A 17,879-nucleotide genomic window follows, 5' to 3' on the forward strand; every position below is an offset into this window, starting at 1 on the left:
GGCTGCTCCGTCTTCAGCTGAACCAGGGCTTCCCGGCAGGACGGAGAGCCCTTTGGGGCTGGCTCCTGAGCTACACACAAACCTGTACAGCACGATCAGATGCCAGTTTACGGCAGGTGAGGGTTTGGTCTTTCGCCTGCAGCGCGTTACAGCATGAAAAACTGCCCCAGCATTTGTCAATGAGCACCATTAACTGCCTTTGGTAACTGAACTATTGGCACGGCCAGCGGGATCAGAGAACAGGCTGAACTCCCGTCTTGTACCACAGGAAAGCAGAGCTGCCCCTTACCTTGCAACTAGAGCCTGTCAATACCGGAAACATCAATATGTTAACAACCCTACCCCTGCACACAACACGCAGCGGTAGCAATGCGCCAGGGTGCAGAGCCTACTCTACGTACCCGCTGGTTGTTAATACAGACGCAACACCAAACTAATGCTATTTAATGTGAAGCAAACCCTTCTTCAAAGGTCAGGGGCAGTAAGCCACAGCTCAGGCCCAGGCCCAGGCTCCCTGATCTGGAGGTGACCCTGAAGGTAGGTCAGTCCCACTGTCCATCAAATCTAATCAATGACAGAGTAGCACAATGGGAAGATAATGACTATCAGCTAACACTACAGCTTTCTGAGCTGGAGCTTTCTTTTGCCACCATCTGTAATTCTCCCTTTTTCACAAGCGGTCTCTGTGGGAGCGCTCACACCACATACCAAGCGTGACGTAGGGGTAAGGGTCAATAGAAACAACCAGCAGGGGACTGGAGTTCCTGAATCCTGGGAGGTGCTCTCCAGGTTTTTAAGCCAAGTTTCAGTGAGATTGCACTTAGCAGACCACTGAGACGTTGTCGCTCTCCAAATTTTTCTCTTTTTTCGTGCAGTTCTGTTTCAGAGCTCGGTAGGAATAGCACGAGAAGGGCTAGAGGAGATTGACTGTGCTGGTCCCACTGTCCCTGCTAATGCTCTTCAGAGCAGCGTCCTCTCCTCAAGATCACGTCATCTAGTCCAATATCCCCAGTTCTTCCTTTCCCTTTCTCCCCTCTGAAGATAACCTGGGAAGAGAAATAGAACGATTTGAGTGCAAAACTAAAGTAAAATGAAAGAAGCTTTGGCTGAGAGAGAGGTCTCAACAGTAAGAAAGCAAAAGCATAAGGAAGTTCAGGTAATCGTAACTGGCTCACAAACCCTATCTATTCTGCTCAGAGTTATGGCTGGTTTTCCTATTTCGGATCCTCTCCCTTCTTCACTTTGGCAGGAACTTTGTGAAGAACCAGCAGTTCAGGACAGAGTTGCTCCAGTTGCACCATCTGCTGAGGTGAGATGAACTTCCACCTAAAAGAATCTCTGGTGCTTTCTACATATCATCTCTGCACTGTTTTCATTGTCCCTCATGACAAACACATAAAATCCTCTGTATTCTGAAAAATATTGTCTAATAGAGGAGCTCTCCCTTGCTAAAGCACCTTGCAGCTGCCTTAGCTGTGTGAACTAGAAACACCCGTCTTTTATTTAACAAACTCTGGCTCCTGCAGACTCATGGTAACCTACAGAAGCGCTGGGTCCTCAAAAAATGGCAGCAGAAGTTTGGGCATGGATTTACACAGCTCATGGGCAGTCCAGCTTTAGCCCGAGTAGGAGAAATTCCACAACTACGAAGCTTGACTGGGAGTGGCAGGTAAATCAGATGATACACAGAATGGCCAGCTGACTTTTAAGAATCTCTTCCCGTAAATCAGTATTGCTCACCTGCGCTACTGCTGTGGATTCAGAAGCCTGAACTCTTTAGTATGGTCAGTTTTGGCCATGTCTTAAAAATTATTCAAAGCCTACAGCAAAACTTTGTAAGAGTCTCCTGTTATCACTGAGCTGGGAAGGGTTAAAACAGATTCAAGGATCAGAACTTCAGCTGTGTGGTTAAAAGTAATTTGGATGCTTCCTGACAGCACGCTTTTAAATAAGGTCAGAGAAACTATGTTGAACAGACTGAATTATTTTTTTTAGGAATGAATGATTTTGGGTGTACTTTAGAAATAATTTACACAGAGCTAATTCATTAAAAAGTGTGATGAAGAATTACGGTCTCCTCATGTTTCCAGCAGGCCCCCCTAAAATCCCTAGTGTTTAGTTGCTTTTGGTTTTTAATCGGCTAGAAAATAAAGCTTCCATATTTCCCCCTGATTTCTCTGTGGCCAAGGCCTTCCCTGCTTCCCTAGGGTTCTCCCTCCTTCCCTGATCCTTGGAATATCATCACAGTGGTTTAGGGCAGCAGCCCGGGCTCCCCGTGCTGGCTGGAAAAGATCCCAAACTCGACTGTTCCGTAAGGTGCCGTAAGGCAGCTCTGGTCCGTGGACCAGCGATGGTTGGCAAGGTGCTGCTGGGGTTGTCAAGAGAGGCACAAAGCGGAATGGCTGGTCCTGTTTGGGGTCTGTAAAATCCCCCTCATGTGCTTTTCTGCCAGCCAATGTGTTAATGACACACGCTTATTTAATGAACTGCTCTATCAGGTGAGACAGACCTGAGGACTGCTGGAAGTGTTAAACTTAGGGAAAAAGGGTAAGAATGTGGCAAATACATTGTTCGCCTGTTACAAATCTCCCCCTTCTCAGCATGACATTCATTTACAGCTAACAGAAGGTCAGGTGTCTTTGTTACTATCGCTGAGGTAAAGTTTTTACAATATTATCTGTGGTAATTACAGCCTCAATACTAATTTTAGAACTGTATACTGTGTGTGTGTTGTAGCCTGCTCCCACCATGAACATTATGATGTGTGAACTTGTTAGACCACCTGATATATGTTAGAGCAAAACAGGCCCTGAAGCACCCAAGTGCCTTCTTCAGCTCTGAAACGGAAACAACTACCTTCAAAGTGGAGCAGCTTTTGATACCAGTTTATCACCCAATGTTTCTAAGATTTCCAGGTATTAAAAGATTCTCCATGGCACTTCACAGGCAGCTGCTTTTCATTGCGCTCAACCACAGCTACATCCTCATTTACCTCCCTGGCCGGATCAGCTGCAGGTGGGCTGAAGACCATAAAACCACACGAGACTGCAAATGTAACCTCCCCGCGTTATCAAAAATGACGTGTTTTCAATATCCTTGCCCTGGTTTAGCCAGTTATTAACCCGCAGGGGATGACTCTTAAAACAGGCTGTGCAAGGTAGCTCAGTGCAGGCTACTTTGTCATTTCCTACGTGTCTATTGCTGCAGGTGGGAATATTTTTTGCATAAAACTGATTTGAAAAAATGCTCAGTGACTCTCGTATCCTTAACATGGTTCCACTGGCAGGGGTCAAAGTAGTAAAACACTGGCTGAAATCGGACCCCGAGGACAAACAGTCCAGTGCCACACCATCTAAATGTCTTCAGCAGCGCACGCATCGGTACTTACACTCTTGATGCCCAGTCCTCGCAGAGTTATGTGGGTCTGTCTCCAGCCGTGGCCACCCTTCCTTCTCCAAACGGCTGGTCCCTGAGCACCATTTTTTCTTACGAAGACTTGGAGGGCACCAGAATGGAGTGCGGGCACCTTATGCCTAAACGACAGGCACAAGTTGCCGGCCTGAGCCATGTGACCCAGCGGCAGGACAAGATGGGCTACTCCTCCTTCCTTGCCTTCGGGGTCAGAGATGGTAAGATACTGTCCTCCTGCGAAACAAAAAGCAGTTAGGTTTGGGGTTTCTTTTTAAATCGTACTATGTTGCAGGCCCAAAGGCACAAGAGTCGTTAAAAAAAAAAATTAAAAAAATAAGGAAGGGCTGCACAAGGTCCAGTGAGTCTTACATAAGGCACAGAGCTGCTGGCACAGGAACCAGAACTGGTGCATCTGCCTCCTCCAGGGCAAGAGCTACAGGGCTGCTCTGCTGTTTACATCAGTGCCAGGTTAGGTCTCGCCCATCTAAGTTCTTTTTTACCAAGCAAATAACCCTTCTTTTGAAAATGAAAATTTTATGTATCCATTTCTGACAACCCCTTCATGATTGCATGATTTTACACCATGGTGACATTAAAGCTACTGTGTACATTTGTGCACCTTGTAAGCTGCAGGTTTTTGCTACTCATAGATGAACGGGAAGGCCAGCATAAACGTTATCATGTGCTTGAGCTACAGTTCCGTCCCCTTCCTTGTGTCTGGAACAGCGTTAAGTCTCAAAGCGTATCCATGTGCAAACACGGACAACCTTTTCATTTAACCATAATTTAAACTCTTAATCTGGATTAGATACAGAAAGTGAGAAACAGTAGTGATTTCCAAATAGCTGTTTACTTGACAGGCTCCCTGAAGTCCTCCCTAACAGTAGTAAGTTGTCAGTGAACACCACACATACTTAATTCAAAACCCTATGATTATCTCTGATCATGTATGAAGTAAAGGTGCCTTCATAAAAACACCTAGAACATGAAAAGTAGAGAATCTCAGGTATGGCAACATCCACTACCCCTAAAAGAAAAAAAAAGGCACATACATCCTGAAGTCCCACGCACCCTTTCACACAGGCACACAAAACTGCACTAAATGAGACTTCATCAGCTTGGAGAAAACCCACCCCCTGCATTTTGTCTCTGTACTATTCATTAACACTTTTGCAAGGTGCATGATAACTTTAAAATTTGAAATTACCAAAGGGAGAAGGGTTCACTTTTAAAAATTAAAATTAAAACCCAAAAATTAAAACCGAGAATCATATCTTACCCTCAACCGGTGAACTCATTTTTTTTGAGTTCAGATTTTTAAAATCTTATTTTAATCAAAAAGTCCAAGTTTAACGAACCTAAGGTAAAGGTGGCATTTACGCTCCTTAATTGAAACTGATGATGTAGAAATACTGGGGGTTTGTAATCTTGTTGATATACAGAGTCTTTAATTATAGAATAGAAAAATATTTTTCATTTAAATTGTTGCCATGCTGCTACTCAACCAGAGCTTTATTTTTTGAAGGCCACAATGATTTCCCTCAAAAGAAGCCGTGCGATTTAATGGCAGTGAATCAGGGCTTGTCAAAGGCTCAGAAGGAAAGCCAACCTTGTCTCCAATTCACTACTTCTACAGAAGCTTTTAAGCTCTTTGCTCTCACTGAGCTTTAACAAAGCGAAGTATTATGCTGCTGTCTGGGGCCCCAGATCTGGGATCCGCTTGTCCAAGGATCTGTTAAAGATTTTTGGTTTAAGTTGTGTTTTTTTTTTAATGCATTGTGTTTGCAGCAAGGTCACTCCCTGCTAAAATAAGCATAATAGAGTTGAAATAACTGCACCTGCTTGTTGTAGATACAATTATATCCCAATAAAAGTACCGACTTGACTCATTAACTGCATCTGTTTCAGATAGTTACCGTGACTGAACCCAATCAATAGGAAACAGATTTAGGTAAGCACAAAGCCAGCGTATCTGTAGGCAAGCCCCTGCAGGAAAAGGTCCCCTGCCTCAAACCAGCATTTTCTGCATGCAAGACAGGGCTGATAAGGCTTCAGCACGGCACCTTTCAAAATGCAGATTCTGATAAACCAATAAATAGCAAACTTTGAAAGGTGAAAGCAAACACTCAGGAACAAGCTGTGAAAATAAATCCTCGCAACAAGGTATTCCAGACAGGAGGGAGTGGGTGGGTGACTTCAAGGGACCAGTTATAACAGGTTATGTCAACAGCAGCAGAACATAGACAGGAAACAAAATGCTGAGATTGTCCCTGACTGAGAAGCAACACAGGAGGAAAAAAAAAAAAGTTAAAAAAAAAAAGCCACTTTCAAATCATAGTTCTGGCTCTTAATATGTATTAACCACAGTTTTTGAGTACAGTTTTTTGAGCATAATGCATATGCTTTGAGTGACTTTTTCAGAAACAAAGCATTTTTAAATCCATTGTTTCAAGAAGATGTTTGAATTATGTGTGATCTTTCTTTAAATGCCAGTCTTCAAGCAGGAGACAGCTACCTGTTTTCTCATCTGCAGGAGGAAGGAGCTCTGCTCCCCGAGTCATCCACGAGACTTTTGAAGTGTCACGAGGAGCATGTGAAATACTGGAGCATGCCCTGGGTGGGGAGGGGGCCTGCCCAGCAAGTGGAGACAGCACTTCGACTGAGCCAGCCAAACAGCCTGAAAAAGGTGCCAGGCCACCCGCTGCGGTGGGAAATGACTGTCTCATCAGTGGCAGCGTAAGGACAGACAGCTGTGACGAGGTGGTGTGTAAGGAAAAGGGCTCTCGGTGCCCTCGCCCTCCCTCAGCGTAACCTACAACGTTTTACCGCCCGAGAGCCCATTTCCTTCGGAAGCCTGCCGTCCCCTCTCATAATGTAAGCGTTGTGCACTTCAAAGGCTGCTCTTCTGGGCCTGAAGTAATCCCGTCATTACAGGGAGCCAGCGATGTGTGTCTGATCCCCGGCACCGAGGGGGCAGGGTACAGCCAGCCCTCAGTGCCGCGCCGTAAAAATCAATGGGGCACAAGGCACCTCCAGCTTCCAGCAGCGCGGATGTGGGTTCTGCTGGGACCACAGGGCGGAGGTGGGCGAGTGGGAGGGCTGGCTGTTGTGGCCCAGGGCCAGTGCCAGTTGTCTCCTGCCCTGCAGGCCGCTGCTGCGCGCTCCTCTGTTCATATGCCCTGCGAGGTCACTTTAACCACCCAGACATCCCCACTCTGCGGGGGGAGTCTCTGCGTATGAGCACCTGCCCTCCTTCCGGTTACTTCACCGTTTTCCTCTACAAACTTGGAGAAGAGGTCAATAAAATCAAACTGAGAGGTTAAACTAGAACATTATATTTAGCAGCAGAACAAAGACTATTTCCAGCACTTTCTATACTTTTGCTAATAATACGGAAGTAATTATGTTTGTGGGGGGGTTTGGAAAACAAACTGTGTTTCACTGTAAGTGTTGTTCTCTAGTCCACATTTTGTTCTTTCCGATTCTTCTTCAGAGACGTTCCTATTGTAAAGGTACCAGCTATGATAAAAGTACAAATTCTCAACTGCTCTTTCAAGTTGGGAAATCCTCAGTTTTGATTTCTATACACGGAAGAGGTCTGGGCGCCTAATATGTCATATTAGTGCTCATAACATGAGCACTGTCACCAACATCAAGCCTGAGTGGTTCTTCAACGATGGGATGTGATTGTACACGGGTATCTCACCTGACGCGTCTCTCGCTGGTTCCCAGTGCAAGTCATCATCTTTGTCCTTGATCCACCCGCACAGCCCACTGTCGAAATTACAGCTGTGTACCAGCACACCTAAGCAGAACAAAGCAAAAGGTCAAAAAAAAAAAAGTGATTTGAATGGTTTTGGATGGGAAACTGCAGCTACTTCCCTTCTGGCTGACACTAGCAAGTAAATATGAAAATTAAATGCAGCAGAAGGTGCACTAGAAAAAGAATCTGCAAAAATACTAAAACAATGAAGAGGATGCTAGTGTTGGTATTGACAGTTCACACTATTTTTGTGCTAAATCTGTTAGGAAATAAAACTGCACGGGTTCATTTATTTCCTTTTAGAAAGCACAGTTTAAACAAAGGGCGTAAGATGTAGGAGTCCTGTAAAAATGTATAAAACCCCAAGAAATCTCAAAAAATCCTAAACCTGAGGCCCTGAACAGGAGGTGTGATCTTTACCTGGGTCATCGTTCGCTTCAAATTCATCGGCGGTAATCCCTCTTTCAATTTCAAGTATTTCAAACAGATTATTGCTCACTCCGGGCTGGCGTGGAACTGTGAGAAAAGTAGTTTTTCAGAAATGAATGAGATAAAGGTAGTTAGTGACCTACTTCCTTATCTTTAATAAAAAGTAGCAGAGCAGCTCTGGGCATTGTGCTTTTCTTGGAGAATTCAATGTATTTAATTATATTTGACACGAAGAGTCATAAACTTTATGCCTCTGTGATTTATGTTGTAACATTTATCTCAGCACTGAAAAAGGTGATTCCAAATCTGCTAAAGGCTCTTCAAATGAAAGCTCTTTTTTAACCAGAGGGAAAAAGAAAAAAAAAAAGAAAAAAGGTTTAACCTTGAAGCACACTATTCCCCTCCAAATGCACTTTTAAAGACAGTGCTTTCTCAATAAATAAAGCCACATTAAAGCTCTTGCACAAACTTTCCAGTCCACTCACCTTCCACAGCTGTTTACAGGAGAATCCCAACAGGAGGCAGCGGTAGGTGGAAGTGGCCCCACAGGCATGTAACCTTCGAAACGCAGCTGAGGGCACGTCCACCTGTCTGCCCGGGACTGGTGCTCCCTAAACGATTATGGGGATGGTGCTGAGGGCCGAGAAGGAGGAGTGCTAGTGGAAGCTGGAATTCAACTGCAATTGTACTTTTTGCTTTCCAACACAGACTGTCTCTCGGCTGCAAGAAGGAACGCTCTCGGTGATTAATGGGCCCAGAGATTGTTAGAACCTGAAACTTAAGAGGTCTCTGTGGGAACGATGGCTGCCAGAGTCAGGGGGCTAGGAAGGCTCCTGCTTACTGCTGACGACTCTGTGCCGGTCTGTGTTTAGTCTCCGGAAATAACACCCAGATGCCACGGCAGAGGGGCAGCTGTCAGCCAGAGATACACAGAGCGCACTGGCTAGAGCGCTCTTGGAAATCCCTCTTGTAGAGGCAGGTCTAGTGCATAATTAGTAATGGTAGTAATGTGTTTCAGACACGTCCTTGTTATAGACACCTCTGACACCTACGGTATTTGTAAGGGCCTGATCTATTAAAAACTTGACAAGTTTTCCATTTGCAGTGCTTAAATAAGTAACTTAATGTCTCTATAGGCTTCTTTGGCAAGTGAGAACAAGAGGAATTGAGATGATTTACAATTCTACGCTGTATTAAAGGACTGTTTTTTTCAAGAAATCAAAGCAAAGGTGAGAAAGAACTGCTTTTGCACTAGGACAACATGTAAATAGCATTGCTGCAAGAGCTCCTCTAAAGCCACAGGAAAACGAAAGCTAAGAATGAAGTAGTCTTCCCACTTTTTGGAATTAGGGTAAAATAATCAGCCTGATAGAAGGTCCACCAAGTGCTAATGTATTTTAAATGTAATATAACAGGCTACAGGTCTTGGATGGAATTTTTGTGTAATTACATAAATAAAAAGCTTGAAGCCTGTAGGAAACTGATTAATTCCTAAATATTACAGTCATTTTTGGAATCATTAAGTCTTTTTTTTTTTTTTTAATAATTTTTGGATTATGCCTGTTTGCAGTATAGGCCATTAATGCTCAGCCTTCATTGACTTTAGGTTGGCTTGGGTAATAAAGGCCTGTTCATTTTTCATGATACATTGTTTGTAATAATATTTTTGCTGCTATGTTTAATCTGGTTTTTTGCTTACATGACTAGAATTTTGAGATTTAACATGAAAGAAACCTTACAAATGTTCAGAGTCCACACCACCTAGGCCAATAATCACCCTGCAGTACATTTATGCACAAATACTATAATACTATATCCAATTATATAAAGAAAAGAAAAGAAAATCCGTTTACCTCAGGCAGTAAAAAAAAAAAAAAAAAAGAAAAAAAATAATCTCAACAGGAATGCTCGTTCACCCTGAATCCCTCCCAGCAGCGCACTGCTCTTTCCTAAGAGCTCACAGGTAGGCAGGACAAGGACCTCGCACAGCGGTGCAGAGCACAACACCCACTGTTACACTGCTCTAACGCGTTACCGTCACGGACGACCCCGAGCAGCAGCTTACGGAGTAGGTGTCCGCGGGAACTGGGCGTGCCTACAGCACCACCGCTGCCCTACACACAGCGGCGATCAGCACTGCTTAAATTCACCTGCAGCGGGTTTGCTCAGGGATGTTAAAAACTGTTAATTCCATTTCTTGGGGTTATTGTGGCCAGCCACTGGAGACAGCAAATTTTGCAGAAGCATGTACTTTCAAAGCCTGCTAAAGTAGCAGCATCCCATAAGTTACCTGCTGAGATTTCCAGCAGGACAGTGCTCTGACTGCAATTTCACCTTAAATAAGCCCTCAGTGGAGTTTCACCCCGCGTCACAGCCGTGCTGCCGGCTGCTGCTCCCCCGGGAATGCAGCAGTCCCCATACACGACACACATCTGTGCTGTGCCCCCAGGGACTATCACCTTTCCCCTTCTCGGGCTGCACCAAGGAAAAGAAGAAATTGTCGCTTCCTACGCTACGAAGAGCAAGTCAGCAGTGTGCTTCACCACTGCCGAGCGCAGCCCACGTACGTGCCGTCGCTGCTAGCCTGGAACTGACACACGCAGCCTCTTCTTGAAGCGCCTTTGCATCTGCCACATCCACAGGGCACAGGGACGGAATGAGGCCAGCCCACAGGAGCTGACGGAAAAGCAAGGTACCCTCTCCCTGAGCTGCAGGAGGACGCCAGCCTGCAAGGAACCTCACAGCGTGATCGCCCTCAGCCCCCTACGCCCACCAGTGACAGGATGCCCACGTCTTCTCACCTAGCTTAATGCTGAACTGAACGCTCCGCACCTCCTTCAGTTTTTCTTAGGGGCCAAAGGCACAGACTCACCGGCAGGCAGCTGTAGGGCTCTGACAGAACACTGTGGCAGAGAGCATTCAGGAAACCCACTGCCGTGCTCTAAGATTTGTAGGATACTCAGGGCTCGCAGTCTCGAGGTATGTGCTCGCCCTGTGGGTCCACTTCCCAGCCCCCATAGCTCTTGTTTATGGAAAATACTGCAGGAAGTATCAGGAATTTATTTTCCAAACTACTTCAGTTTACTTACTAAAATACCATTTGAAATGCACTGCTATTTCATACAAATCTGAGTTACGTCTGTGCACACATACAAGCATTCTCCAAATTAAAGGAGATATATTTGCCTGTAATTAAAGCTCTACAAAAAAATATTTCTTCCAAACTTTTCTCTGAAGTCCTCTCCAAACACTGTTGTTATGAACTCCCAGAAGAACGTGTTGCAGTGCTTTAAACCAGTCACTTCAGTGCTCAGACCTAACTGGAGGAACGTGCACTTGATAGGAGTTACCGTAAGAGACGCAGGACTCTAAATACGATCCATGTGTACACTGCTTTTGCTACGACGACTAAGACGTTGAGTGGCAATCGTGGGAGAAAGTATTTGGCACAATTATTTTCTGAAAGCTTTCCAAGCCCTTTCTGTGTACTTTATATAGCGTATCAGTGTCCTTTATGCTTAACTTCAATGGTTTGATAAAGCTTGTTAAATATAAACTTGGTTTCTTTTTCTTGGAGAATTTTATAAGCTCTGAGTGAGCCAACACATCAACACTACCATATTCTCAAAGTTCATGAGCTAAGTTCTTTGCTTGAATGGGGGGTTGGGGGAACGGACAATGGACATTTATAAACTGCATAAGACTGATTTCTCTTCTGCTTTTTAATCCTTTGGGAAAACAGTAGGACTTTTTTTTTCGTTAATTTGCTCATTGCTGAGTTTGGGAGTGTAAGAGACGGTGTGTACATAAGTCAGGTTATTTGTAATTACAGAGTAATCACTCGTTTGGTGTTACAAAACCAAAACAAACCATGGAGTGCAGCTTCATGTTATTAGTGTTATTGCTATTAATAATGCAGTGTTCTGCCTTACAACAAACACTGCGTTCTTATGCAATTCCATTCCACACAATAATCATGACCAAGCTTCCCATTTGTTAAAAACAACAACAAAAAAAGGACAAAGATTTTTTTGACTGAATAGTTACGATTGAAAGTTGTTAAATGCCACTCCCAAAAAGACCCACAAGCGATGAGATCTCATGCAGAACGCGTAGAAAATAGCTAAAAACTGAAACGTAGTACAGAGGTCAGTCAGACCTAATAAAGAAGAATCCGTCCTGTTTTCCTCCAGGGAAGACTGTGATACATGCTGGGCTAAAAAGAAGTGGCAACAGAGAGGTACACTTCACCCTTTTCTCTGGATACCTGCAGTGTTCAGGATATGTTGCCTAAAACTCTGCAGACTCAAATTCTGCAGCGAGAGTTACTTCAGGAAGGGCTTTCATGGATTGTGCCACCCTCTACAGCACCATTTGCATAAGAGGGGAGAGACAGTGCTAGTGTGTGACCACCCTGAAGTCCAAGTCTTGCATTTCTCAGGCAGTTACAAGGCTCATTAACTCTGACCTAAATCAAACTTCTTATTACAGTATCTTCCCAGAAGATTTTCTGAAAAGTAACCTGCTTGCTTTTCTATGAGCAGCTAATTAGGGAGGTGCGGCGTGACAACCGAGCTTCAGGGAAACACAGCTAAAATACATCGTCTACAGAAGCCTGCATGTCAGATCTGGGATAAAACTAGCTGGAAGACTGATGGAGGGTGTGATTGTAAGACTCCTAGATCTCACCATTTCGCTCCAAACAGGAACAAAGTGCCTATATTAAATGCTTAAACATTAATACAAATACATTTTAATAGGTGACAGACCAGTGAAGACAAATTAAATGCTACTGTAAAACGATGCTATTCTAATAGTATCAAGGAACAACAAAACCCACATTCTTTGCTTTTAGCATTTCCCTGTTTTCAACAGCTTCAAGGATCACATAACTGCATTTACTGCACTAAGAACTTCTCAGTCATTGAAAGGGGGAGCAGAAAGGATCAAGTTTTAATCTAATCTTTAATTTTTTTAATAGCTGTTATGAGAGAAGTCTCCTAATTCCAATCTTTTCAGCTCCACTAAGGGCTAAGAAGGAAAATTGCTGGGCTATCTTTTAACACAGATAAGGGGTTTTGTTCTTGCTCTGCTGATATCTAGTATTATGCTTTGTCTTTAAGTTTACACTTTTAACGCTCATCACCCAGACCCTGATGGCAGCAGAAATTCATAGTCTTATTGAGAAGTACGTTCTATTTGTTAGACTTCATGCACCCAGGTAATCAGAAAAGATTCCTCTGTACTTCACCATAGTTTGTATCAGTCCTGAAATAGTTAAATATTAAGCCATCATTGCATTCCTCCCTCATTGCCATTCCCCCCATATCCATATCAGGAGAAGATTATCCTTGGTGCCAGATTCCACTGTCTGCATCTGACTAAGTGGTTCAAAGGCCAAGTGTAGGAATTCCATTTGAAAAAATACTCATTTTCTTGTTCTCTGAAAAAGCAGCTCCCCAAAGTCACTGCAGGCATTTTTTAGAAATGGAGTAAAGCATCTAAGAAATGCAACAACCCAATTCCTTTGAAAAATTGCAAAGGTATTTAAATAACATTATCAGCACTATTATCATTTGTGCCCTCTGTCACTACTGAACAGACCAATTTCACCAGTCCCCAGCTGACTTCAAGTTGAGCAGCACGTTCAAGAGTGTTCTGAAGTGAAAGCGTAGGACAAGTTTACTCAGTGTGTGGGACAGCAGGTGGAATAACGGAGGGAGAAAATAGGGAGCAATGAGTCACTGAGGGTAAGCTGAGGAAAAGGTTAAATAATGAAAAATTAAAATTTGAGAGATGCTTGCAGAAAACAAGTACACCTTCCCAGGCAGGCTTCCTCTCCTGATGCAGACCAATCCTAGATCACCAGAATGCCTGCAGGATTTGGTCTAGTGCGCTAGGACATCTATCAGTCTACGGCGCACCAGCTACCCCTTTGCCATAGAGTGCCTAACAGAAGTACCATCTATTTGGATGGCTAAGCAAAGCAGCATTTACTGTCATGTTGCTTTGTCAAAGTCTGGCTAAGGCTTCAGAGCCTGAGGAGGGGGAAAAAGGAAAGAAAAAGTCCACACATCATAAGATAACCTAGTTTAAAACCACAGCTTTAAATACTGAGGTCTTCAGCAGATGCTAGGGGCTGGAAGATCAGGATGGCCAGTGGTGGCTAGCTACAGTGCTCTCTCTGTGCTGGGTTTTGCCCATCCTTGTGGGATAAACCACTGTTTCGTCACTCTGGGATACAACAGCCCTTGGTGACGCACAAGTAAGCAGCCATCTACAAAGACACAGTAACTCTTCTGAAGATTTTACAAAAATGAAGTCCTGCTTCATGACCTGAGCAGATCTAACATCATTTTCCTCCTGTTTTCCAAGACAATAAGTGTTATAAGATGACTGAATTGCTGCCTGCATTCTCCTGTGGGAAACAAATAAAGAAGGCAAGGGTGAGGCGCTCTCTTTTCAGGCAGACATATGGGGACCACAGTGCAAATTAATTTCTGAGTTTTGCTGTCTAACTGGAGGAGGCAGATGATGTGTGTACGAAATGAACCTAAAGAGGTTCAGTAAAAGTCAAATGAAATTAGCTCATATCCACAACCGAGGAATACTGCAAAGATGTCTGACTTAGATGAGATTAAAATAGCAATAATTTTAAAGAAGCTGAAGGAATTAGTTAAAAAAGCCCCTTCCCTGAGGAAACACAAAGGCAAGTGAAAAATCCACAAATGTTTTTGGAGGTGGTGGGGTGTTTGGCACATCTGCATGGCAGATACAAAGTACGTCAGAGGTCAGCTAAATGTTGCTAGTTACTTCTGTTTAAAATTCTGTCTTGTCTTAACATCGGGGTTGCTAACATCATGTTAAGCTGCAAGGAACGCTTTTGAGAGGTTTGTGCTTGGTGGAAGCGCTGCCGTCCTGAGCTTGCAGGGCCTCACACGGAGCAGCTGCAGCCTAACAGAGCCAGCGCTGCTCTCCCACGGGCCTGGAGCAGGGGCAGGGCTGGCGTGCAGCACGCCAGCAGGGACCTGAAGCTTGACCCACCCAGCAAATGCCACCTGTAAGCTAACATGAAAGGTGTCTGAGCTAACGCGCTGTATCTTGCATTTGCCACTGGCCAAGAGCCGCACACAGGCAGTTCTGCAGCCCTGCTAACACCCAGGAACTCGGCGCCTGTGGCAGCAACGCTCCCACGTTGCTGAGCCCCTGGTGTGATGACATCTGGGGATGATTGAGTATCTCTGTATTATCCTCAGAAGTGCAGGTCTCAGAGCAGACGAGGACAAACTGAGTCAGACCCTACACATCCTGTTGTAGCAATGTATGTGGCTATAACTTTTCTACCTGCTTTTCTAGATGTCCCACATGAGGAAATGCAATGTTTCCCCTTCCCCACAAACTCCTACAGTAACAGGATTCAATAGGTAAAGTAACACCTTACTCTACAGCAATGCTTTGCTTGACAAGGTAGCACATTCTTCTGGAACAGAACTGTTCTGCACCCCACTGGAGTTTTCAAATCCTAAACAAATGCTTTTGTGCACTCACTAAATGCATGCCTCTGGACAGAAAGAAGGTGGAAGGGACACCAGTGATGAGTACCTAGATGATACTTTCAAAGTAGTCGTGAAAGCCAGAAAGAAAAGAGACGGTATCAGCTTTGTTAAGGATTACGCTACTAGCACCATGCAAATTCCTACCATCTAGAGCAGAGGCCTTCAGTCACACAGTTAGGTCACACACATTTCTATCAAGTATATCTTTAGCAGGTGATAGAAGGAGAAATAATATGGAATTAAAGACATGTATCTATTGTCTTGATCTGAGGGGCTATCTGTCCCTGTATTACCTAATGAAGCCAGTAACAGTTGCTGGTGCTTGACCCGTTGGAATCCCGCTGTGTTGTGCACTGAAGCCTTTGAAGCTATGTATGTATATCACAGACCTCAAAGGGTGGCAGCTGACCTAAACAGTTGATAAACACTTAGCAGAGATCAACTTTCCCTGTGTTTGTTGTATGTACCATAACATAAGCTTACAGTCAGAAAACAAACACTTCTGCTTTCCTACTTTCCAAAACCCTGTGTCTGACACATACGAATTGAAAGCTTTAGCTTCAAAATCAAGTCTCCAAGGACAACACAGAAAGACTAATAGTAAATAATGAGCTTTATAGAGATGATTGTTATGACTTCACGAAAATAGCTGAAAACTACCCCCACTTCAGAAGTCCAGAGAACACATACAACACAAGACAGCCTGGGAATCGTGATGCTAGAGTTTAGAATAATTCCATTAAATTCTGTATTCTTAATTATTGGTTCCCATTCTATTAAGCTATGGGAGTCCCTACTATATTTCTTTTTAGAATTTTATATAAAAATATTTTCCTATTTTAACTGAATGTAGATTGCTTTAAAAATAACCTTGAAAAAGCCAAAAGCTTACTCTTCTGAGTAGTACCAGGATTTATCTTCCCAAATTCTAAGTCAGCTTTTGTCTCCATTTTAAATTTATCAAACTGTCTACAACAGATAACATGTCAACAGGGAAAACAAACCAGGTTTTGGACAAAATATTTCACCATGTAATGACCTAAGAGAATACAGCCCAAGAAGTTACCACACAGATGCCAAAGCAACTGCAAAAACACTCCCACGTTGCTTGTACACCTGCTCTATGACAGCCAACTTCTCCTCCTACTGCATTGCTTCAGCAGCTTTCTTGTACATCAAACTGAAGGAAAAGGGCTGATCCAGCACACCCTCCCCGTCTCTAAACTTAGCAGCAGAACTAAAGATGAAATGGGGTGTTGAGTATTTCTTGGCAGATATGCGTAACTCTGCATGTGCCAGCAATGTCTTCTGCGGGACACGCTAAAGCTGACGTAGAAATGGTGCTGTAGCTTTCAGAGCAGCTCTTAAAATGACATGAGTTCATGCTATGAAAATCTTTACTATTCTCAGCTTTTCACGTATCCATTTTCATAGATGCAGTCCATAAAATTAGCCTCTGTTATTTTTACACAATTTTGCCATTGCTTAGTCATAAACATCCAAAATTATTTGAATTCACACAGTAAGGCGACATAACAGAGTCTTTAGGTAATGAGACATGGTCCCATTTCTTTCCATTCTTAAAGCTAAGGAAATATCGTGGCTAAGAGTGACTAACTCCCTGAATTTGAATCCATTAACTATTTATGAATTACGTTGCATTGCAGTGTTTTTCAATAAAACATGTTTCATTCTTCAAAACTTTCATCTGAAAGTGTAATTACGTTAAGCACTTACAGAGGATGATATATTCACAAATAATTTCAGGAAGAAAAAGTGAAAATTTTGGTTGAATTGATCCAGAACCACCTCCCCACATTTTTGTTAGGTCATAAAATCAATTATTTGTGCAGCTTTACCATGTGAACACTTTCAGTTTCATGTCTTTGTTCTCACTGATAAAAGTGCTCCAACAAACCCCAAACAGTACAGTGCACACTTTCACCTCACTGCATCTACAATTCTGATAAACAAAAGGATATGTAAAATTACTTACTGAACACATCTCCTCGGGGTTTCTGAGGATCTATCTGGATCCTGTTGTCATCTGTAATTCCTTGGGAAGATGTAGTTTCAATGGGAACATGTGAAGGCTCTTCATTTGGTATCATAGTAGTTCTTTGTGGTGTTAGCGTAGGTCTTAACGTTGTAGGTTGAGGTGGTGGTGGAGATGGAGGCCTTGTCACTGGCCTCGTTACGGGCCTTGTTGTCACTGGCACATACCTAGTGGTTGGCTTCGGTGTCAGTCGAGTTGTTGGCCTGGGTGTAGGACGAATCGTTGGCCCAGGTGTAGGTCGAGTCGTTGGCCTGGTCATTGGCCTTTCTGTAACAACAGCAGGTACATATGGTGGTCTGAGGGGTTGCCTTGTGCCTCCAACATCAGGAATCCTATTGGTTATACCACTGCCTCCCTTAGGGAGCGTGCTGTTGCCCTTGAATATATGATATGGACCAGGTGGTTCAATCATAACATTAGGAATAACTGCAAAGAGAATCAAAATGGGACCAAAATGGACATCTGAGTCTCTTGCTCCAGAAACTTAACAATGTATTGCATTATGACACAGACAGTCTTTCCTGAAATAATTTCTCTTCTTCTGAATGTTTCCACTAATTAGAAACATACTTCAGCATCAGCACTGCTGAATTACCACATCCCTTTAGATAGTAGTTCTCATTACAGCGGTTTAGAGATGATTTAGAATGACTGAAGGCCAAGA

At 43.6% G+C, this 17,879-nt stretch overlaps 1 protein-coding gene across 6 annotated transcripts in view; it reads right to left on the bottom strand.

The window, feature by feature from the left end:
- Window positions 1-950: 950 nt before the first annotated feature.
- NPNT (nephronectin) overlaps window positions 951-17,879 on the bottom strand; it is a 50,328-nt gene continuing 33,399 nt past the window's right edge. For 3 of the 6 annotated variants that reach the window (XM_086464190.1, XM_086464187.1, XM_086464189.1), the window contains 6 exons: window positions 17,432-17,641; window positions 17,156-17,344; window positions 7,595-7,690; window positions 7,118-7,216; window positions 3,389-3,645; window positions 951-1,046 (listed from right to left, as the gene is read on the bottom strand). In XM_086464190.1, the coding sequence (XP_086320316.1) occupies window positions 951-1,046; window positions 3,389-3,645; window positions 7,118-7,216; window positions 7,595-7,690; window positions 17,156-17,344; window positions 17,432-17,641 (947 nt within the window). Of the gene's footprint in view, window positions 1,047-3,376; window positions 3,646-7,117; window positions 7,217-7,594; window positions 7,691-17,155; window positions 17,642-17,879 lie in introns of all 6 variants that reach the window. The other 3 variants (XM_086464188.1, XM_086464191.1, XM_086464186.1) reach the window with 3 other exon arrangements.

The sequence above is a fragment of the Leptosomus discolor genome, chromosome 4 (assembly GCF_034619465.1).
Source record: "Leptosomus discolor isolate bLepDis1 chromosome 4, bLepDis1.hap2, whole genome shotgun sequence".
In the NCBI taxonomy this organism is placed as follows: Eukaryota; Metazoa; Chordata; class Aves; order Leptosomiformes; family Leptosomidae; genus Leptosomus; species Leptosomus discolor.